At 41.3% G+C, this 24298-nt stretch overlaps 1 protein-coding gene, 1 long non-coding RNA gene and 1 pseudogene across 2 annotated transcripts in view; 2 read left to right on the top strand and 1 right to left on the bottom strand.

Annotated features, from left to right (window-relative positions):
• Nucleotides 1-8054, top strand: part of LOC102278643 (small ribosomal subunit protein bS18m pseudogene) — a 9971-nt pseudogene extending 1917 nt beyond the window's left edge.
• Nucleotides 1-17775, bottom strand: part of LOC138988526 (uncharacterized) — a 27880-nt gene extending 10105 nt beyond the window's left edge. The window contains exons 1-2 of the long non-coding RNA XR_011464796.1: nucleotides 17087-17775; nucleotides 16263-16962 (exon numbers count right to left, since the gene is read on the bottom strand). This is a non-coding gene — a long non-coding RNA (uncharacterized lncRNA). The remainder of the gene's footprint in view (nucleotides 1-16262; nucleotides 16963-17086) is intronic.
• IL12A (interleukin 12A) lies at nucleotides 16977-24298 on the top strand. Its single transcript, XM_005904407.3, has 7 exons — nucleotides 16977-17168; nucleotides 17788-17939; nucleotides 21061-21174; nucleotides 21527-21568; nucleotides 21645-21686; nucleotides 21787-21930; nucleotides 23647-24298. Exons 1-7 carry the CDS (start codon nucleotides 17153-17155, stop codon nucleotides 23800-23802), a joined length of 666 nt encoding a protein of 221 aa, XP_005904469.1. The 5' UTR covers nucleotides 16977-17152; the 3' UTR covers nucleotides 23803-24298.

The following is a 24298-nucleotide window of genomic DNA, read 5'->3' as shown; positions in this document are numbered from 1 at the left end:
GGGATTGGGTTTGATCCTTGGTCCAGGAACTAGATCCCACATAACCACTACTAAGACCCAGAGCAGCCCAATAAATACTTTAGGGATTCCAGGTGGTTCAATGCTAAAGAATCTTCTTGCCAGTGCAGGAGACAGCAGACAGGAGACATGGGTTTGATGGGGAAGATTCCCTGGAGGAGGAAATGGCAACCCACTCCAGTATTTTTGCCAGGAGAATCCCATGGACAGAGGAGCCTGATGGGCCCAGCCTGTGGGGTCACAAAGAGTTAGACACGGCTGAGTGAGCACAAGGAGAGCACCCACAGACAGTGTTTAGGGCAAGGTTTGAGTAAACACAGGGCTTTACTCTCTCCCAAGGTAATTATCTGCTTGGGATAAGGATTTCTTCTCCAGTGATAGTATAGAAATTGCACAGCAAAAAATAAGACTAAGAGCAAAAGAAATTTTTTTAATTCAAAGAAGAAAGGTGATTTGCTGATAATGGAAATTGCAATGTTGGCTAATTTACTGTTCTTTAAACAAATTAATAATAGTATTTTCTTCTGGTTATGAAAGTACTTTGTACTCATTCTAGAAAAATATTTTAAATATCAAAAAGCATAAAGGAGAAAATAAAAACTACTCATAATTCATTATTCACAGAAGACATTTTGCTGGATTTCCTTCCTTTCTAAACATCACTATGATCATACTATATATGTACAGTTTTACATCTCTCTTTTTCACCTGACAACGAATTCTGAACTTTTTCCCCCAAATACATTTTTTAATATTATTACTAAAAGATACACAATGTTCCAACTATGCCTTTGTCATAATTTATATTATGTGTCTATTACAATTAATAGGGGCTAGAGAACATTAGTTTTCAATCTATATTATAAACTCTTATAAATAATGTTTCAGTGAATATCCTTATACATAATCATTATTTAAATCTCTAAACAATGTCCTAAACTAGACCCTCAGAAGTATAATTACTTGGTCAAAAAATGAGTCTTTTGATAAGTATTTCAAAACTGCTTTCCAAAAAGTTTATATTAACTTAGACTCTCCCACTACTCTCAACCATCCCGCTCATGCCACAGCATTTTAAGAGAGTAGCAAAGAGATGCTGGGTTCAAATCCCAGCTCTACTATCTTAGGGAAGTTATTTAACCTCACTAAAGCTCAGTGTCCTCATTTGTAAATCAGGGATAGTAATGGTTATCTAGCTCAAAGAGTTGCTGTGAGGGTTAAATTAAATAACATAGAATTGCTTAGTTCAGGCCCTAGAACGTATCAGGTAGTCAATATTAGCAGCTCTCATGTAGTTAATGTTACCAGTAACCAGTAACATCACCCTTCCCCAAATTACTGCTAGCCAGAGCAATATTTGGGTGCAAAATCCCCTAAACACAGTCATAAAAAGTACCAAGCTTCCCTGTTGAAATAGCTGAAGTCACTCAATTATTGTATCCATACACAAAGCCTCAGTATTCTAAAAATACTCACCTATTTGGTTTCCACCTGGAAGCAAAAAGGGTCTACTGAAAGGTGTTATCTACCCTCTATACATTATTTTAACAATGGTATGTTTTTCTTTATTATTCCAAGGGAAATATTTATTTAAGGGTCAATGGCTCAAATTTGGATTTTTTTCCAGCAAGAGAAGGAATCAACATAAACAGCCTTGTAATTCATCATTATAAACAGACTTCATAACCTTCAATCTATTATGTTTTGGTCACAGCCTCTCAGAAGAGATCAATGTCTTTTTTAAAAAAAAGTCCCTGAACAACTTAACAAAGAAAAAGTTTTTCTAATTATTTAATAATCTGAAAGGTCCGCTGGAACTTTGCTTAGAATTCTGTGAGTTTTTTATTTGACTATTCTCAGACTCTTCAGTTGAGATGATCCCAAGGTATTAATAAATGAAATCAATTGTGGAAACTTGTTTATTAGATAGATGTCCTAAAATTGCTGCAGGAAATTAGTTTAGCTCTATTTAATCCAAAATAGATCAATTTCAAGTGCTTTATGGGAATATATTTGATTAATCTTTCTATAGAGCTAAATATTTACTGGGTGTGGAAACATTGGTTCTCAGCTGATGGAGAGAAACTGCTCAATAGTGCTCTGTGTCCATTGTCTAAAAGGCTATTACTATCAGTAGAATAAATATACAGTTTTAAGTTCCTTGGGCTTCCCTCATAGCTCAGTTGGTAAATCAGCTGCTTGCAATACAGGAGACCTGGGTTTGATTCCTGGGTCAGGAAGATCCGCTGGAGAAGGAAATGGCCACCCACTCCGGCATTCTTGCCTGGAGAATCCCATGGACAGAGGAGCCTGGCGGGCTACAGTCCATGGGATCGCAAGAGATGGACACGACTTAGCGACTAAACCAGTACCACCACCAAGTTCTTTGAAGTTCCTTGACACTGGGTAAATTTACACCATTGGTTAGGAGAGAAACACTGGGGCATTTCATGCTGTGAAAACAACAGAGGAAATGAAATTGTAGGATATCAGAAAAGGTCCTGACTGCTGCTTTCACCTGGAGTTTCTTCTCTGGAAATCTACTCTGGTCTGATACCAAAGGTAGCATCTCGGGACAGAAAACTGATTCAACTCTTCCCTTTCTGAAGTACAAATACGGCCAGTGTTTTCCTGCCCTATTTTCCTTCTCCCTACTCTGAGATCAGTGTTATCAGACCCTGTAAATTTCCCTTGCAGTGGGTCCCAAATAAACAGAAGTATATGATAACAAGCAGTTGGGTTTAGACGTCTTTCTGTCCAACTGGTTTGGCCAAAAAAGATGGGTAATGCTTCTTGTGAGATAGACAAGGAAAAATTCTTGGAATTGTCCAGAATCTGAGTAAGAGAAAGGTACTTCTTCCTCCTTGCTGCAGTGGCTATCACTTAGTTTGACAAGCAAAGCGCAGGGTAGATTTTGCTCTAAACTATCTCTTTGGCCTACACAATCATACGGTGTAACCCTAAAATTCATTTTCTCAAGTGCCATATGTGTTGCTGAATTCTTAACAGTAACATAAGAAAAGCAACAGGACAAATGATAAAACATAACTTCAGATCTCAGTTCCAACCTGGAAATCAAAAGGTTTTATTGTGATTCTGCATGTGCCCATCTCTGGGCAAGGCATGCAGGGGATACAAATGGAAAAGAAGGATGCAATGAGTTCCTGAAGGATGCTATGGTGTAAAGGTCTCTCTGTATATTTCTCATTACCTGTTACAGAAGAGAAAGAAAGATTATCATATTACCTTCTCAATAATAAGACCTTGTTTAAAGTTCTAAGCTTCTGCTAAGAATATCAGAGCCCACATAGATTCAAATCCCAGTACCGTTCCTTGCTAAATATAATTTTCAGTGACTCACTAAGATGTCCTGTTCCTCAATTTCCTCATCTATAAAAATGGGGATGATAATACCTATGTCATATGCTGTGCTGTGCTAAGTGAAAACTGAAAGTGAAAGTTGCTCAGTCATGTCCAACTTTTTGCCACCCTATACACTGTAGTCTGCCAGGCTCCTCTGTCCATGGAATTCTCCAGGCCAGGATACTGGAGTGGGTAGCCATCCCCTTCTCCAGGGGATCTTCCCAACTCAGGGATCAAACCCAATTCTTTACCCACTAAGCCACCAGGGAATCCCAAGAATACTGAAGTGGTAGCCTATGCCTTCTTCAGGGGATCTTCCTGACCCAGGAATCAAACTGGGGCCTCCTGAATTGCAGGTGGATTCTTTACCAGCTGAGGTACCAGGGGAGCCTGTGCTAAGTAGCTTCAGTCACGTCCAATTCTTTGCAACCCCACAGACTGTAGCCTGCCAGGCTCCTCTGTCCATGGAATTCTCCAGGCAAGAATACTGGAGTGAGCTGCCATTTCCTTCTCCAGAGGATCTTCCCAACCCAAGGATCTCTTATATCTTAACCCGCATCTCTTATATCTCCTGCATTGACAGGCAGGTTCTTTAACGTTAGCGCCACCTGGGAAGTCCCAAAGGTCATTCCTATTATTCTGTGTTCATCACAGCTCTTCTAGTGCCAAGGATAGTATATTATTTTTAAAAAGAAGAAGTCCATCCATTGTCATAATCACTCTGAATTTAAGCTTTAACTTTGGAATGCCTAGCAGACCCTGTATTTAAAAGGGCTATTTGGTTTCTATTTCTAGCCATGGCAGGCTGGCTTGTAGTTTAAAAAAAAAAAAAAATCTTCCCATGAAAATAGCTAGAAGAACTAAAAAAAATTTTTTTTTAATGTTAATGTCTGAAAACATTGAAGAGCCACTGAGGTAGCCAGGGCTTCAAGAGGCAAATCAATATCCCTAAAAGAAAGCAAACTCATTAAGACAAACCTGACATTCTACAATCCCTACTGAGTATCTGCTGACTCACATGCATAATGGATAGAGGATAGAGAACCTGAGCAGAAAGTGGCTTTTGAAAAGCAGAAAAGGTGAGCAGGAGTTTTGGCAGACTCATTGGAGAGACAAATATTGAAGCTCAGGGCCACTGAAACAACCAGGACTTGAGACACTAAGATTTTGGAGGGGAAAAAAGTGCAGAGAACTGATTTAAATAGAATTATCTAGTTTTTACCTCTACATATTTGCCAATTAGTAAGCAGAGCAGACCAAGAGTTAGAGAGGCAGAACAAAAGGCTATTAAGAGACTGAGAAACTAAACAGAGCTAATGACAGTACCATGCTGCTGCTGCTGCTGCTGCTGCTGCGTCACTTCAGTCGTGTCCGATTCTGTGCGACCCCATAGATGGCAGCCCACGAGGCTCCCCCATCCCTGGGATTCCCCAGGCAGGAACACTGGAGTGGGTTGCCATTTCCTTCTCCAATGAAGGAAAGTGAAAATTGAAAGTGAAGTCGCTCAGTCATGTCCAACTCTCCTCGACCCCATGGACTGCAGCCTACCAGGCTCCTCCATCCATGGGATTTTCCAGGCAAGAGTACTGGAGTGGGGTGCCATTGCCTTCTCCGAATGACAGTACCATAGTGCTGGATAAATAAACATTAGCACTCAGAGCCTAGCAAAGCAGAGTGGGTTTTGTAAACATTTCCTGCTTTCAGTGGAACTGATTGAACTACATTCTAGAAATAAGGGTAACCAACCTAGATAGCATATTCAAAAGCAGAGACATTACTTTGCCAACAAAGGTTCGTCTAGTCAAGGCTATGGTTTTTCGTATGGTCATGTATGGATGTGAGAGTTGGACTGTGAAGAAGGCTGAGTGCCAAAGAATTGATGCTTTTGAACTGTGGTGTTGGAGAAGACTCTTGAGAATCCCTTGGACTGCAAGGTGATCCAACCAGTCCATTCTGAAGGAGATCAGCCCTGGGATTTCTTTGGAAGGAATGAGGCTAAAGCTGAAACTCCAGTGCTTTGGCCACCTCATGCAAAGAGTTGACTCATTGGAAAAGACTCTGATGCTGGGAGGGATTGGGGGCAGGAGGAGAAGGGGATGACAGAGGATGAGATGGCTGGATGGCATCACTGACTCAATGGATGTGAGTCTCGGTAAACTCTGGGAGTTGGTGATGGACAAGGAGGCCTGGCGTGCTGTGATTCATGGGTTCACAAAGAGTCGGACACGACTGAGCGACTGATCTGATCTGATCTCTGAGATGCAGATCAGCCCTGTAAAGGCTTAAAAATCCAGGCTCAAGTCAGCTTATTCCCTTATTAGTTTAAGGTATTCTGCTTTTAATCTGACCATTTGCCAGAGTTAACATCATTGAGAGTCTTTATAACTTTTCATATGCAATGTCTGGCATTCAATCAAAAATTACCAGACATACAAAGGGACAGAGCAAGAGAAAAAATACACAATAGAAACAGATACAGAGATGATCCAGACACTAGAATTATCTGTCACAGAATGCAAAATAACTGTGATCAACATGTTCAAGAAAATAGATGACAAGATGGAGAATTTCATCAGAGATTTGAAATCTATGTATTAAAAATAAAAAGCCAAATATAAATTCCCAAACTGCAAAATATAATAAATGAATTTAATAGCAGTTTAGACAGATGAAATTAAAGTTCAGTAAATGAATTTAACAACAGTTTAGATAGATGAAAAATGCATTAGCAATTCAGAAGATTGGTTAATAGAAAATATCCAGATGGAAGCATCCAAATCAAAAAAAGAAGAAAAAGGTGAAAAATACAGAAAATAGCATAAAGATATGTAAGACATTGTGAAAAGGTTGAACATATGTGTAATTAAAATTCCAGAAGGGTTCTAGAGTGAAACTGAATTGGAGCAATAGGGGCAATATTTGAGAATTTTTCAAAATCAATTTGAAGGTATCAAGTTATAGATTTAAAGGGATCAAGTTATAGGTTCAAGAAGTACTACAAACCTTGAGCAAGATAAATCCAAAGGAAAACACATCTAGGAATAGCATAACCAAATTTCCAAGAAAACAAAACAAAAAAAGAAAATCCTCCCTAAAATCAGTCAGACTATCTTCCATATTACCCTCAGGAGAACAATGAGAAACAGAAGTAATGGAAATCAAAGGACTCTGGGATAACATCTTCTAAATGCTAAAAGAAAATAACGGCCAAGCAAAAGTATATTTCAAATATTAAGGTGAAATAAAAACATTTAAGACAAAAAGTAAGAGGATTTGTTGCCAGCAGACCTGTGCTTTAAAACAAAGAAATCTAATAGGAGCCCTTTAGGCAGAAAGAACAATTATCTCTGGTATAAGATCATAAAAATGTGGAGGAATAAAAAACACTGGAAAATAAACATGAATAATGACTATATAAAACTATAAAAATGACTATTTGGAGACTTTAAAAAAGCTAGTACTAGCTAGCCTGCTTTTCAGGTCTTGTATGTTGAGAAATTTTCACTGTTTTTTAAGAATCAAAAAAGGATTGTCTTAACTAAGACAACAAAAAAAGGAATAATCTGTTTCCTTCCACATGAGGGGCCATACAGCATCAAAACACTAACCTCAGCCCTTCTACTCACTGAAGAATAGGGCTTGTGATGGCCCTCCAGGGATTATTTAAAACCTCATCAATCACTGTTTAGAAACCAGCCCCACAAAAGGAAACTATCAACATGCTAACATACTAAGGGCAAGGCTGCTGGGTTACAGGGCCTCACCCATTGGCCAGCTGTGTGTACATGATCCCAATAAATTGTCCCAACAATCCCAGCAGGTAGGTGTTTTTCTTCCTGTTTTATAGGAGTTCAGAAAAGTTAATGAAATAACCGAAAACTGTACAGTTAGAAAACGATGGAGGGAAGGGGAGGAACAAGGACCATGGCCTCTGTGGTAGCTCTTGCAGTAGGCTAGGAAGGAGAAAGGTGACGCATTTCGTGACAGCTGCTGTCTGCCTCACAAATTCCGGGACTCGTGCAGTGCTGTGAAGAAATTGTTCACAATATAAACAGATAACAAGCAAGGAGGATCTGCCTGCTCCAATGGAAAATCCTCATAAAGAGCCTCTGAAAAATTATATCTTGTGTGGAAACCGTGTAGATTGTAAGAATATACAGCTTTTATCCCAGTTTATGTCTCCATTTACTGGATGCATTTATGGGAGGCACATAACAGGTCTTTATGGGAAGAAACAAAGAAATCACAAAAAGAATTAAGAGAGCTCAAATATAGGGAGTTATGCCAGTTACATATAAGGATCCTGCATATCTCAAAGACCCTAAAGTTTGTAACATCAAATATAGGGAGTAAATTATATAAAGTTGTCATCAATAAACTTACTTTGCAATTAAAAAAGAAAACAGAAAGTGATGGATGTTTAGATTTTAAACCAGTTCTGCAAAGCCCATGGTCTTTCCACTGTACCAGGCCAGAGGCTAGAAAGGCTCCAGCCAGTGAAAGAAAGTGAGTCACATAATAGTTAAAAGAGAAGATCGAAAGATGTGTAGCACATGTGCAGAATACTCTTCAAAACAGACTGAAATGATAAAGGGATGGATGGATGAATGAATGGACGGAATACATGCGCATGTGTGCTCCGTCACGTTCGACTCTTTGTGACACCATGGACCTCTGGCCCACCAGGCTCCTCTGTCCATGGAATTTTCCAGGCAAGAATACTGGAGTAGGTTGCCATTTCCTTCTCCAGGGGATCTTCCCAATCTAGAGATGGAACCCGAGTCTCTAGTATCTCCTGCAATGGCAGGTGGATTCTTTATCACTGTGCCACCTGAGAAACACCAGAGATTATACAACAGTGTAAATCAACTATGTTTCAATAAAAAAACTTTTAAGAGCTATCAGAATGGGCCCAGCAGCTCTCTGGGAAGTTCACTTCACCTGCCAGTAGGTGATCTTTTAAAAGACAAATAAAGCAAAACAAAAATAAATAAAGCTGCAATATATTTGAATGTTAAATAATTCAAACAATAAAGAAAACAAACAAAAAATCAGATTTTCTCTGTACTTTAAAGATTCAATCTCCTTCTCTAGTGGAAATGGTCATTGATTTTTTATGCTCTTATGAATGTAGATCTATGTTGATACTATACTGACATCTATGTGTACATACATATGTGTGTGTATAAATATATATGTATATACTTTTTCCTTGCACAAACAGAAGCATACTACACAGTGGACACTGAGCCTTAATTTTTGGGGGGGCATGGCTCACAGCATGTGGGATGTTATTTCCCTGACCAGGGATGGAACCACTGCACCTTGCATTTGAAGTGTGGAGTCTTAACCACTTGTCCTCCAGGGAAGTCCCTGAACCTTGATTTTTCACATAACTATTTTTTTCAAGATTTTTTTCAAATGTGAACCATTCTCAAAGTCTTTGTTGAATTTGTTACAACATTGCTTCTGTTTTATGTCTTTTGGATTTTTTGGTCACGAGGCCTGGGGGATCTTAACTGCCTAACCAGGGGTCAAACCCACACTCCCTGCATTGGAAGGTGAAGTCTTAACCACTGGACTGCTAGGGAATTTCCTCACATGAATTTTCATATAATGAAGGTTGTTCCTATCACACATATAAATCTAACTCAAGCTACACTGAAGAGTCCATTGAAAAGATGAACTGTCTTTTAATGAAATAAGCCCTATTAATGGACATTTAGAGTATTCTAGGTCTTTGATATTAAAAATAATACTTTCAATGGAAATAAGTCCTCATGTATATGTGAAAGTGTTAGTTGCTCAGTTGTGTCCAACTCTTTTCGACCCCATGGACTGTAACCCGCCAGGCTCCTCTGTCCATGGGATTCTCCAGGCAAAAATACTGGAGTGGGTTGACAGTTCCTTCTCTAATATGTGCAAATAGTGTATAGGATAAATTCTTGGACATAGAAATGCTGAGAAAAAGTATATATGTATTTTTTTAAATTTTAATAGCTATGGCCAACTAACACTTCCAACAGATTGCACTAGATTACACTCCCTCCAACATAATATGGCAACCAATTTCAACATACCTATAACTCATCAAACTTTTTAGTTTTGTGAAGTGTGAGGCTAAAAACCATATCTAATCATTTTAATTTGCATTTATCTAGTTTTAAGTGCAGCTATTTGTCGTATGTTTCTAAGTAATTTATATCTTTCTTCAAAATGTCTATTCATATTCTTTGCCCATTTTTTATTGGATTGTTGAATTTTTTCTTTTTAATATTCATATTCATATACTAAGGAGATGAGCCCTTGATCTGTCACATACTGTTGCAAATGTTTTTTTTTCTAGGTTATTATTTGTCTTTAAATGTTATCTATGGTATCCTTTTGTTGTAGAAATGTTTGTTCTTTATATAATCAAATTTATCATCTTTTTCTTTTTAATGTCTAAGCATCAGGTGATCTCATTAGGCATGAGGCTGTGATGGCCAGGAGCCATATCATTTTTGCTTGTTTGTTTGTTAAACTGTCTCAAGATGCAGAAAAATTTGCAACAATATTCGTAAAAACCTTTATTCTGGAGCACCAATGAGCAATAATAACATCTTTCCTGGAAATTTTTTCTTGAAGACCACTGTCAGTATTTTTGAGGTTATTTAAGACAGTATGATAACATATAAATGTTGCCTATAGAAACAATACTATGAACGTTTAGGACTCCCCTTTCCCCTCATTGGGAAGTTGCCACTTAACATTTAAAAGACTGCCAAGAGGCAGCTGTGGAAGAAACTAGTGACCCTGTGCCTTAATCCAAAAATCTTAACTACCCCTGTCACTGTGTAGTGGTATTTCATAGTGATGACTCTCTTCAACTTTACAAATACTTACCTGGTGATTGATTATATAATATCATCCGCATGACTAAACTAGGCAACCAGGCATTACCATCTCCATTTTGCAGATATGAAAATTAGGAAAGGCAGTGGCCTGTCTTAGTTTATACAGCTACCAAGTAGCAGAAGGCAGCTAGAATTAAGGTCTTCTGATCGTAGATGCAAAGTCAGTCTTTCTGGCTCAGCTCACTACTTTTCTCCCTGCTGCTAAAACACTTCACTGCCAAAAAAAAATTGCTCCATGGAACCAGCCTCATTAACATGTCATGCCTGAGGCTTGTCTATTCAGTTCAGTTCAGTTCAGTCCCTCAGTCGTGTCAGACTCTTTGTGACCCATGGACTGCAGAACACCAGGCTTCCCTGTCCATCACCAACTCCCAGAGGTTGCTCAAACTCATATCCATCGAGTCAGTGATGCCAAACCATCTCATCCTCTGTCATCCCCCTTCTCCTCCTGCCTTCAATCTTTCCCAGCATCAGCGTCTTTTCCAATGAGTCAGTTCTTCACATCAGGTGGCCAAAGTATTGGAGCTTCAGCTTCAGCATCAGTCCCTCCAATGAATATTTAGGACTGATTTCCTCTAGGATTGACTGGTTGGATCTCCTTGCAGTCCAAGGGACTCTCAAGAGTCTTCTCCAACACCTCAGTTCAAAAGCATCAATTCTTTGGCACATAACAGGAATATAAGACTCTGCTTCTTACCCTGACAGGTCACCTTTCAGGAGCAGAGCTGTACTGGACCCCACTCTGTCAGGTGGGGCGTGAGAACACCAGCTGATTTATGGTCAAATTCAATGATCCCTATAGAATAGAACTGCAGGAAAACTAACAGCAGAGTCCTCACTATGTTATGTTTACAATACCTACTTACAGATTCACATTGACACACAGATCACAAACCTCTTTGGAACCTCACTTCTTCCAAGAATGGGATGCTACTCTAAATCATGGCACCAAAGATACAGTGCTAAGTCTTCAGTTCAGAGTCTATGACTGTGAAATTGTCTTCTAAGGAGAATAACAACAAAGGCAGGTAGTCTGAGCAACTACTGATTTTTTGGTACAGCTGCAGGTATCCCGCACTACTGATAATTTGGACAGTGTAACTTATTTCAGTTTGGGGGTGGGAGAAGCCATCCTGTGTACTATAGGATGTTGAGTAGCACGTGGCATCATTTCTCCACCCACTAGATGCCAGTAGCAATCCCTGTCCCCATTATAACAACCAAAAACTGTTCCAGACATTGCCAAACGTCCTCTGGGGAACAAGACCACGTCCAGCTGAGAAACAGTGATACAAGACCTTAAAACATTCTGCCAAATATCTGAAAAGACCTCTGATTACCAGTGATGGATCTATTAGATGAGATCTCAGATTGGTCCACTGCTCAAACTCAATGGGAAAAGAATGACTAATAGAAAAACTATCTGAGTATACCAAACTACAATTAAAGTTTGCAAACAACCCACTCCAGTATTCTTGCCTGGAAAATTCCATGGACAGAGAAGCCTGGCAGGCTACAATCTATGGGGTTGCAAAGGTCGACAGAGAGACTAACACACACACACATCCTTATATTTATATATATTTTTTATCCCCATTCCTCATCCCATCACTCCTCAGTGGGATCTATCCTAATATGTTTAGCACATTTCATTTGTTTGCAAGTGTCCTTGTATAACATGTACCATTTTGAATATATTCTTCTCATTAAAGTAAACACAAGTCTGCAATTGCTTATCCACAATTCTGAAACCTCACAGCTCTGGACCCCAAAAGTTTTTCCTTAAACTCACTTAGTAAAATCTGATGCACGGGACATGAGGTTATTTGTAGCCTTTATCCACTTAATGTAACCCATTCCTACATTTGGCTGCAGAAATATTGTGTTCAATCATGAGATGCTGCCTTTTCTTTTTCTAAAATCCAATTTTTTTGTATTCCTAAACAAACGTGACTGCAAGAGGTTTAACTGTCTGTGTCTAGTATTATACACAGATCTTATTCTGGTTTTATCTTTATGTTTTTACCTAGTATCATGTTTTAAAGATATACTCATATTGATGTGTATACATCTAGTCCACTGCTTCTAAATGTTGCAGAATACTCCAGGAAGTGGATCCCTCACATTCTATTTATTCATTTCCCCACTGGTGGGCAGCTAGATGGTCTCCAACTCCCACCGCTACAACCAATGACTTAACATGCATGAACATCTTCATACATGCCCTTTTATGGACCTTGGGATCTATATTTCTTTAGGATGTATACCCAAGCTAGAACACTGGATAATCAGGTATGCATATACTTAATCCAACTGAAGCCAGACGCCAAAATGCCCTCCAGTATAGCTGCATCAGTCTACTTGCATTATATAAAAGAACCTAGGATCCTACATTTTCACCAACACTTGTCAGTGTCCAATGTACTCATTTTTTTTTGGTGGTCTAAAAGGTCAAAGTGATATATTCTTCTTCTTTACTGTTGTAGTTTTCAGATTATACTATATTTGAGCATCTCATGATGCTGGTTAGCCTTTGAGGTTTCCTTTCTGTATATTGCTGCCTGTTCATAAGTTTTGCCCATCGTCACTGGGGTTTCTTTTTCTTACTGACTTTTAGTCTTCTATACCTCTGTACCTTCTATACTTTCCTGTTGGTTTTAGACATTGCACAATATTTTCTCCCAGTCTGTCAGCTATCTGTTAACTTTGTCCATAGTTAACAGGAAATCATACTACAGAAATTTTTAATTTTATGTAATCAAATATTTGAGTATTTCACTTACGACTTGGGGCTTTCCTATTTTTTTAAGAAGTCCTTCCCACTCTTGAATGATGAAGATAGTGTCCTACATTTTCTTCTACTAGTGTAATAATTTTACTTTTCACATTTAGTCTTTAACCTACTTCTAAGTGGCTCCACTTCTGTATGATAATATTTTCTACTAAACAATCCATGCTTCCCTGATTGATCTAAGTGCCATCATACCTTTATACTAAATATACATACATACGAGTCTGTCTACAATTTTATATTTTGTTTGAAAGGTGCATTTGACTGTCTTATTGCCAAATGTTATTTTTATTACTATTGCTCTGAACTATATCTTTATATCTGGTAGGACTATTTGCCTATCTCTATTATTTCTTTACAGGTTTAACTTAGATATTCATGGGCTTTTATTCTTATATATTTTGAAAGTTAGTGAAAGTTAAGTCGCTCAGTCGTGTCCGACTCTTTGCAACCCCATGGACTGTAGCCCACCAGGCTCCTCCGTCCGTGGGATTCTCCAGGCAAGAATACTGGAGTGGGTTGTCATTTCCTTCTCCAGGGGATCTTCCTGACCCAGGGATCGAACCCAGGTCTCCCACATTAGAGGCAGACACTTTAACCTCTGAGCCACCAGGGAAGCCCCAAAGCTAGAGTACTGTGATTAGGCTTATTATTAAGTTCCTCAGAAAAGTTATTTGTAATTTGTTTTGGGATTGCATTGAATGTGTGAATTAACTAAAAGAGACTTGAGCTATTTATATCTTAAGATCTTCCACCCAAGGTTATGTGTTTCCATTTAAATTAAATCACTCTATGTTCTTGACTGAATTTTCCCCAATGGTGATTTTATGCTTACATTAACTCATGTAATAATCACAACCACCCTACAATACCTTTATTATCATCATTTTTCAGATAAGGAAACTGAGCTCAGACAGATAAGTAATTTGCACAAGAACACATGTAACTAGCAGAACCTGGATTCAAACAGTTTAAAGTCCATATTCTTAACCACTGTACTGCTTCCCCATCAACAGGCAGTTACTTTATAGTTTGGCTGCTATTGTGAATGGTATCTTCTTTTTATTACTGTCTATTTATTATCTGGTACATTATTTTTATTATATTTTCTAAAAGGTTGTTACAGATGTAGAGAAATTTGGTTGATTTTTGAAAGTTAGTATTTGTATCCAATGAAATTTATAGATAGAGTTCATACAGATTAATTCTCTTATTAGTTTAGTATTTGATCTATTCTTTCTGTTGCTTTTTTATATATCAACTGTAAATAATGAGAGTTTTGTCTTTTACTTTCCAATTTTATTTTATTTTATTTATTATTTTTTTTCACGTTCCAATTTTAAATCTCTCATTTCTTTTTCTTTCCTTATCTCATTGGCCAAGACATCCAATATAGTGCTAGACACCATGTAATTGCGATCATGGCCAAAGAATGTCTCTTATAGAACATTAATGTTATCTCAGAAGAAGTCTGTCCTTTTATCTTGGCTACAGAATGTGCAGCACATCAGAGAACTGTTTCACTAAAGTACAGTTTAGAAATCATGTCTGGTGGCCATGAATCCATTCTGAGCATAGGCCTGATGTTCATTTATACTGCAGAAATTCTTTTTCATAGGAGACAGCCCTTCCAAGGGAGAAATGGCTCAGCTAAACTTGACTTCATTCTGACTTTGCTGCTGCTGCTGCTGCTGCTGCTAAGTCGCTTCAGTCGTGTCCGACTCTGTGCGACCCCATAGACAGCAGCCCAACAGGCTCCACCGTCCCTGGGATTCCCCAGGCAAGAACACTGGAGTGGGTGACTTTAAGTACACATAACTCCATCCTAAATCCCTATGACAACAGTACAGCTCAGTACCCCTTATTTGCTTCACACAACCTGCAGATGCAACTGTTTCTGACAATCCATTGCTCTCTATCCCCAAGGGGTAATTCAAAGACCACAGCATTGGAAGGAGCCTTAGAGATCAACTGTTGGTCTCATTTTACATCTAAAAGTCCCTATGGTGAGTATCTCATAGCAGATGATCTACTAAGGGGACTGATACCAACAAAAGAGAGAGCTGGAATCAGAGAAGGGGTTAACACAGCTTTCTCCTAATTGGTTTCATCACCACATCTTTAGTAAAGGTTGGCCCTGCCTTGCATTCACGATAACATCTCAAGGCTTACTATGACCTCATCCATCCAGACTTCAACAGGGATCCAGAGGAAGCGCCACTCTTCTCTCCTGTACTCCAGAAGGCTTATCCCTCTACAAGACGAGTGCATCTGCCTAAAGGTGGACACTGGACACTGAAGTCCTGGGGCCATAGTGCAGTCAGATCCATTGGAGGCTCTGAGTGGATGATCAAACACACCCTTCCCTTTCATACATACCCAGGGTGACTAACGCTCATGGTAGAAATGAGTGAACTGAAAAGTCCCACAGGAACCTCAAACCCAACACATCCAAAATGGAACTTCTCAGTGTCTCCTCCAAACTCACTCCCCTCTTACAGTAACCCCTGCACAGGAACCAGAACAACCTCTCTTCAGCCATCCTCAGCACCTTCCTATCCTGCTCACCTGAGGAGTTACCAAGTCTTAGTCCCTCCCCACCCTGAGGATTCCATTGCCCACCCTTGAGGCTCCAATCTGAATAGGGCTTGGTCATGCCCTCCACTCCTGACCCCTGGGACCCATCCCCCGTGTGTATGTATGTGTTAGTCACTCAGTTATGTCTGACTCTTTGTGACCCTATGGACTGTAGCCCACCAGGCTCCTCTGTCCATGGAATTCTCCAGGCAAGAATACTGGAGTGGGTTGCCATGCCCTCCTCCTCCAAGGGATCTTCCCAACCCAGGGATTGAACCCAGGTTTCCTCCACTGCAGGCATATTTTTTACCTTTGAGCCACCAGGGAAGCCCCCATCGTCCACACTACTGCTGATTTTCCCATCATGCAAATGCAACCGCATCTCCTGCCTAAAACCCTAGACTGCGTCCCACTATTCTCAGAAGAATGCACACTTCCCAGCAGGGACCCTACTACCCCCACAGCACAGCACCCTCACCCTTTCCAACCTCACACCCCGTACAGGACTGCTAGATCACCCCCTTCCTTTACCTTCCCCAACCGTGTATCTGAGCCCTGTTCCCTCGACCTAGAACTTGCATCCCATTTTCACCCGCAGCGGTCTAATGTCTACTCACCTGTCAACAATCAAGTCGCAGCTCCCTCCTTCTGGGCGCTTTTGCTGCCTCCTCAATTGCATGCTCCTTGATGACGTTTCTCCGACCTCTCCTCCCAGGACTCTGTACATCCATCCCACTAAACTCTAACGATTCTCTCCTGGACACTGTAAGAAACTGGATTTTCTAAGAGTAGTTATTGCATAGCCAGTCTGGTTTCATCCCTTTTTGTATTTTAGATGGTACCCAGGAATAAAACACATTGAGTCAGATTTGGTGTGGGAGTGAGCCGAAAGTGACCAGTTCACTGCTGGATGCCCCTCGGTGTCACCCTGGCACACCGTGGACTATATGAAAAAAAAAATGAATGATGATTGAATGATTTGCCTACTCTCCTCCAGAACTAGGCGAGAGGTCCGATCTCATCCTAGATTTGGGTGGACAGGGGGTGGCCTTACTCGGTGTTCCGTCGGGAGGGGGCGCTGCGGGGCGGCGGGGCCAGGGCTGGGTAGCTGGGGGCGGGGGGCGTCCGAGGGGGGCAAGCCAGGGGGTCGGGCTTGCCCGGGGACCCTGCGCCGCGACGCTGCGCCGAATTTCACTTTCGTTTTGGCCCAGGCCGGAGGCGGCGGGGCCGTCCCGGAACGACTGCGGCCGGGCGCACGGGGAGTTAATCCGAAAGCGCTCCAGTCCCGCGGGCTAGACTCCACGTGTCATCGAGAAGCTGATGTAGAGAGAGACAGAGAGAGAAAGCAAGCAAGAGATCAGAGTCCCGGGAAAGTCCTGCCGCGCCTCGGGCAATTATAAAAATGTGACCCCTGGTTTGGCCTCCCAACCACCACCCTCACCTGCCGCGTGCACCGGTCTGCGTCCAACTGCCGGCTCGGTTCCGCGTCCCCGCCGCTCCGCTCAGCATGTGCCCGCTTCGCAGTGAGTAACCAGCCTAGCGCTCTGGTTGGGGGACCGCAGCCGGGAGGCAGAAACTTGGGATGGGCTACGTGGAGACTGGAAGACCGCAATCTCGTGCAGAGGAGGAAGGACGCAGGGAGACACTGCGGGCTTATCCTGCGCCCTATAAGACATCCTCTCTTTTAACCGTGGAACAGCCCCAGGCGCTAAGTATTATGCCCGCTTTACAGATGAGAAACTGAGGCCCCGCAGGATAATTTCTTGCCCAGGCTCCCTTGGCGACACCATTAAGAGGACAGATCCCAGCCAGTCGGCTTCAAAGCAAGGCTGTGTCTACCCACTGTTTCCAAAACACTGGGTGGCTTCCCCACCTGGCCTCGCTTTCCCTCCTCCTGAAATGGAGACTTTTTCTGGGTGAACTCTGCCTTGCACCCTGGTCTGAACTCACAAGGTGATAGTGTCTGTGAGTTGGTTTCCAACCCTAGAACAGAGCACTGACCTTCAAGAGCTTAATTCATCATCTCTCAGTTGCTGAAAGATCAGTGGGAGGTTGGTGCCCAGAAGGAGATGGGTGGACATGGCCAGAAGAGATGGAAGGTGGAGGCCAGCCTGCTCATTCTTCCCCTGGATTCCCTTGCAGGCCTCCTCCTCATATCCACCCTGGTTCTCCTCCACCACCTGCCCCACCTCAGTTTGGGCAGGAGCCTCCCCCCCACCACAGCAAGCCCAGGAAGGAGCTGCCTCGACTACTCCCAAAACCTGCTGAGGGCTGTCAGCAACACGCTACAGAAGGTGAGCTTTTCATTGTCCTTGTTCCCACTGCAGTCTCTCTAGTTAAGGGACATCTCTGAACTCCTGGTCACCTGAAGGAACTGCAGGGAAATTGTGGAAGTTAATCAGGAGCTGTCAAGAGAGAAAGAGGGAACTTTACAAATGGCCCAACTATTAGCTAAAGAGTCAATGAAATTGTGTCTCCAGAGAAGGCAGGAGAGGTCATAAATTACAATGGCATTCGTTTTGGCTGTGCCTACACAGAGGAAAGTGGATATTTACAGTGTTCCCTGTAGCCTGCCAACAGAGATGGAATTGTGTCAAGCCCACACTCTTCCTCTGACAACTTATCAATCCAGGAAACTGTTACTAGGGGCGGCCTCTGTGCTCCGGGGGCTACAAAGATGAATCGGCCCTGCCCCACACAGTCCTCGCCAGCTTCCAGTCTGATGGCTGTTTGTTGTTAGAGTAACACATTTCAGGGGGCTTATGACAGTGCATGTCCAGGCTTCCTTTTCTAGGGGGCGAGTTATCTAATTTTATTTAAAGCTTCAGTCATTTTTTTTAGCTTTCATATTTTAATGCAAAAAGTTTTTCTTCTTCTTCCTTTAAAAACTTTCCAACATCTATTGATTTGGCTGCAACAGCCTCAACTGATATTTTAAAAGATGTCCTTTGACCTTCCTGCTGTCTAGAAAATCTTTCTTGAATATTTCTAGCTTGTTGCTTTATGAATATCTTAAAGTAAGCTCAGTGCCACAAGTTCTCCTTAACGAACTCTCCCCACCTCCAACCTTTTATAATGAGCTGACTGCTGTTCCTTACAGTTCAATCCATCTTAACTAGAAAGGCAGCTCACCAAGTGAAAACTACAGAGATAAGTCCTTTGATTCCTAAAGAAAAGTATGATATGGGTAAAATTTAGGAGCTCTGATTTAAATAGATGCTTCATGTGAAAAATTTGACTCTTCTACTCCCTGAGGCAGCACCAAAGGTCAGAAGATCACAGAACTCAATTTGATTTTTTAGTATGATTCATGTGTCAAATTTGCCAGAACAAATCAGCTGGCTACTTGTAGAGAAAACAGAGGTAGCAAATGCATGTGATTCAGAGGCTGTATCCAGCCCACAGATCTGTAAAGTTTGGTCAGTGTCTTTTATATTTTATTTTAATTTTTGAGTTTGATGTCATTGAAAAAGTAGACCTTTCATATAAGAATCCAGATTTCTAGCTTCTCCTGAAAATATTTGAAGAACTCTAACAGTTGGACCCACATTTCATATATATATATATATATTGCTCTATTTATTCATTTCTTCATTTAAAAAGTACTTGTTGAGTGCCTACTGTATGCCAGGCACTATTTCATAGATTCATCTTTTTTAACAATGCCATAATAATAGATAGTTACTGTTTCATTTTGGAATGCTGCTGCTGCTGCTGCTGAGTCGCTTTAGTTGTGTCTGACTCTGTATGACCCCATAGACGGCAGCCCCCTGGCTGCCCCGTCCCTGGGATTCTCCAGGCAAGAACACTGGAGTGGGTTGCCATTTCCTTCTCCAACGCATAAAAGTGAAAAGTGAAAGTGAAGTAGCTCAGTCGTGTCCGACTCTTAGCGACCCCATGGACTGCAGCCCAAAGGAAGGCAATTATCACAGAAATAAAACTATTGTCTTATTTGGAGTTTTTTTTCTTTTTATTGTTGCAGTGTAGTTGCAAATCTAACTTTTTACAACCTGCTCAGGCCTCCAGGAGCAGTGTATTCATTTTCTATTGCTGCTGTAACAAATTACCAGAAACTTAATGGCTTTAAGCAACACAAACTTATTATCATATAGCCCTGGAGGTCAGAAATCTGAAACGGGTCTCACTAGTCTAAAATTAAGGTGTCAGCAGAACTGTATCTCTTTCTGGAGACTCTAGAGAAGAATTCATTTTCTTGCCTTTGCCAGCATCTAGAAGCAGCCCCCATTCCTTGGTGGCCCCCTTCCATCCTCAAAGCCAACAAATGAGTCTTTCTCGTGCTTCATCTCTCTGACCTTGACTCTCCACCCTCTCTCTTCCATTTACAAGGACCCAGAGATTACACTAGACCCACCCAGACACTCCAGGATAATCTATTTCAATGTCAGCTGATTAGCAACCTTAATTTCATCTGCAACCTTAATTCCCCTTTGCCACATAACGTGACATAGTCTCAGGTTCTAGGGATTGGGAGGTGGATATCTCTGGCGGGGGCATTTTTCTTCCTACAGCAGACAGGGTCGCAAGCTTTGCTACTTGTTGCCCACACGTGTCCTGTACTCTCAAGCTTTGTTTCATGGCCCATGCTGTTCCCTCTGCCTGACGATCCCCCTCCTCTGAGGATGTCCCATCTCTGGGGAACCTTTTCATCTCTTTCCACGCCCTTCTCAGAGCCTTCTGACCCTTCAACTCAGCCCTTCTCACCTGCTGGCATGTCCCCTGGTCATTTGGGCACTGGCCTGTCTCCACAGCTGAACTGGGAATCCTGGCGGGAATAATACAGTCCCCTTCTTTGTCACATTCCTTAGTACCTAGCATAGCATATATCAGGCTTGTTGAATGGAAAAATGATCTCGATCTTCAATCAACAAATCATTGACTTCTTAAGCTAAATTTCATAAATATGTTCAGCATGCTTGTAAGATGATGTGTGTGTGTATATACCACACATTAAATCTCCACTTGTTTTCATGGTTGCATGTTTGTTATATCCGTCAAGTGGTGACCTTAACAATCCCCCTCTAGAAGCTATATTTGAAAAAGATATTCATAAAACACAGATGCTTTGCCAAAAGGAAAAAAAACTGTTTTCACCAGAAGCAAGTGTCCCAGCATGGTGTAGAGGCTGATTAGCACAGCCTGTTGAAATGATTTGTAGTATTTACATAACGGAGAAACATATCTTCAGGAGAAACATGTCATAAGCAAAAGGAGAGGAGGGAGTGGGAGAGAGTGTCAATGACCTGTTTCTTTGGTCTTATGAAGACCTTGAATTTTCTACAGGTCGGAGATGGCGGTCAAAGGCAGCCAACTCTTGCTTTGGTGCCAGCGTTATGGGGAGCCTGGTGCCTTATTAATATCATAAGCTGAGTTTTTTTTTTTTTATGTATTTTACAGGCCAGACAAACCCTAGAATTTTACTCCTGCACTTCTGAGGAGATCGATCATGAAGATATCACCAAAGATAAAACCAGCACAGTGGAGGCCTGTTTACCACTGGAATTAGCCACGGTATAGAGGATTTTCCTCCCAAAGCTTATAACATGGTTAAGGACTGTGCATCAGACCTCATCTTCTTCCAAAAATGTGCATGCTTCTGGGCTCTATCCTCATGGGATGTCAACAGGCCCCATTGTAGAAGTTCAATTTGAAACAAAAATGTGTAAAAATATATGTTTTTTTACAACAGTGTGAAATATACATCACACTACTGAACTATACACTTTAAAATAGTTAAGATGATAAATTTTATGTGTTTTTTACCACAGTGAAAAAATTTGATATGTTTGAGGAGTCAAAAAAATTTATATTAAAAATTAGTATCTTTTTGATGTGTGATTTTTTTTTTTTTTTTTTGCTCTAGAATGAGAGTTGCCTGGCTTCCAGAGAGACCTCTTTTATAACTGTAAGTCAGAAAATTGAAGGTTTCAGCTCATATTATGAATTCATATCATTGATATCTCATTATTTTTTTCTTCTAGAATGGGCATTGTCTGGCTTCTGGAAAGACCTCTTTTATGACAGTAAGACACAAGAATCTTTCTTCAAATGCAGCATTGGGGTAGGGGGGGATGTTTTTAGCCCATCTCAATGGTTCCTTCCCCACTTCGTTGTATCACCCAGACCCTGTGCCTTAGAAGTATCTATGAGGACTTGAAGATGTACCACGTGGAGTTCCAGGCCATGAATGCAAAGCTTCTGATGGATCCTAAGAGGCAAATCTTTCTAGACCAGAACATGCTGGCAGCTATTGCTGAGCTGATGCAGGTAAGGCCTCCCATCCTTCATGCTGAGACAGCCAGCCAGGGTCCCTGATGAAGGGCTCTACTGTCAGCCCTTCCTGGATTTGGGGAGGCCTGAAATGCCCCCTTCAAAGCCAGCTACATAGTAGGGGAGACAGTCTCTAGGGTGCCCTCTAGTGAGAGGGCAACATGAGCCGATCACATGAAGGAAAGCAGCCTCCTGCTTGTTGATCATGCGGTGTGCCCCAGGCTCTGGGCAAAGATGTGCTGTCCCCACGGCAACCACATGGGGTCTGTGGAAAGGAGGAATCCCATGCTTAGAGGGTTGTTCGCTTGTCCGAGGTCACACAGCTTGGAAATGGCAGAGGTAGGATTTAAACCTCCAAAAGGGGATTCCACTCCACTCATCTTCTCACACATCTCAAAAACCTCTGTGATGTTCATGACAGGGGCCAGCATGCATATCTGCAAATACTGTTAGTAAAGACACACTAGTCTAGTGCCTGGATAGGACCCATCCGGAACCAAAATGTGGATGGAAGAGAGAAATGACCTATCACCTGGGGACGTCCACAGTGTTACTCAGAGACAAGAACTTGCTTTGTAATTTCCTGAATAACCAGAACACAGGATGCTAATATGAAACATAGAAATAACCACTTAAGAAAGAGCAGGGTGCTGCTGTGGTGACCAGGGCATGGGATAAATACAGTGTCAAGAATGATTATCTGAAAAGAAATTTATTTTTATTTCATTCATTTTTTTGGGGGGGTGCTAAATTACTTGTTTGAAAAGCAGTGAACATCATGCAAGTATCAAAGAATGTTACCATCTAGACAGTTGTAGATGATATTTTATTTTCAGGACCAAGAATGGAGTCAGTTCCACCAGAAATCAGACAACTATGCCCAAACATTCTGTACCTCTGTGCCTCAGTTTCTTCCCCTCTGAAATGGGGTGATGACCCACTCTACATTTCTTTTAGGCTCTTTGTGAGGAAGTACAAGCAAAAATGCTGATCCTTGTGCAAATATATGGGCCTCCCAGGTGGCGCAGCAGTAAAGAACCTGACTGCCAATGCAGGAGACCCAAGTTCTATCCCTGAGTCAGGAAGATCCCCTGGCAGAGGCAATAGCTACCCACTCCAGTATTCTTGCCTGGATAATCCCATGGACAGAGGCGCCTGATGGGCTAGAGTCCATGGGGTCACAAAGAGTCGGACACAACTGAGCAACTGCACGCACATGGTCTTGCATTGTGTTGTCAAATTAAAGGGCTCAAACTGGGAGACCCAGTGCCAGGTTTATATACTCTCACACGACTATCTGTAGTCAGCAGGTCTGATACTGACAGTTTCCGATCAGTAGCAATCCATCACCTCCCTGTTCTGAAAAGGACATAGCTTCTTAATGTAACGAACAAAAATTAATTGGATATCACAGCAGATGTCTCTTAACAGAATTGTTCCTTTCTAAAATGCAACTCCCACTGATGATTTTCTAAATAGCTTTCAGGGTCTTTTCAGAGCTCACTGAAGATCCATGTGCTTGGATAATGAGCACTTCTTCTCTCAGGTTCTGCCTGCCCATCTGGCTGGGAGTGGATTTGCGTTGGGTTTAGGAGAAGCAATGAGGGAGTGGGTTGCAGGCTCTGAGACGTGTATTGGCTTCACCCGTTTTTACAGATGAATGTTTTAATTTTGGAATACCGTCTATGTCATGCTCAATATTTATTCTCCTAGGCCCTGAATTTCGACAGTGAGACTGTGCCACAGAAACCCTCCCTGAAAGAACTGGATTTTTACAAGACAAAAGTCAAGCTCTGCATCCTTCTTCACGCCTTCAGAATTCGTGCGGTGACCATCGACAGAATGATGAGCTATCTGAGTTCTTCCTAGAATGCTGAGGTCTCTCCTAACCTTAAAATCATTTTTAGAACAATTGGAACCAAAGAGATTGTAATAGGGCATAGGTTAAGAACTGGGGAGGGGGTGGCTGGACCTGTCCCTACTGAAGCTGGTACAGAATTCTCATGCTTGTTTCCATGAGTCATCTCTCCAGACTTGCAGAATGTGACTGTTCTATCCACATGATTCTTTTGATCAAGTCTATTCATATTTACTAGGCATAAGTTATTTTTATAAGTTTTGATGAGCAAATTGATGAGGGAAAATGTCCTCACAGAACATATTTTCTTTTTTTTCCGCTTTAAAAGAAGAGTAAGGAATTATAAGCTATTTTAGTACCAAAGTGTTTGTAGAAACAAACACTCAAACATAATTTATTTTAAAGTATTTATTTATATAATTTTATGTTAATGAAAGGGTGTGAACTAATTTATATTTATTTATGTTATATTTATTAAGATATTTATTGCCCAAGTGGATTTGAGAT

This window comes from Bos mutus, chromosome 1, assembly GCF_027580195.1.
Source record: "Bos mutus isolate GX-2022 chromosome 1, NWIPB_WYAK_1.1, whole genome shotgun sequence".
In the NCBI taxonomy this organism is placed as follows: Eukaryota; Metazoa; Chordata; class Mammalia; order Artiodactyla; family Bovidae; genus Bos; species Bos mutus.
This window is presented reverse-complemented; position numbering and strand designations above follow the sequence as displayed.

What these genes read in the sequence shown, in the direction of transcription:
- IL12A (XM_005904407.3), top strand. An exon ending in TACCACTGGAATTAGCCACG is followed by an intron (nt 21,175 to 21,526) that starts GTATAGAGGATT and finishes TTTTTGCTCTAG; the next exon opens with AATGAGAGTTGCCTGGCTTC. An exon ending in GAAAGACCTCTTTTATGACA is followed by an intron (nt 21,687 to 21,786) that starts GTAAGACACAAG and finishes TGTATCACCCAG; the next exon opens with ACCCTGTGCCTTAGAAGTAT.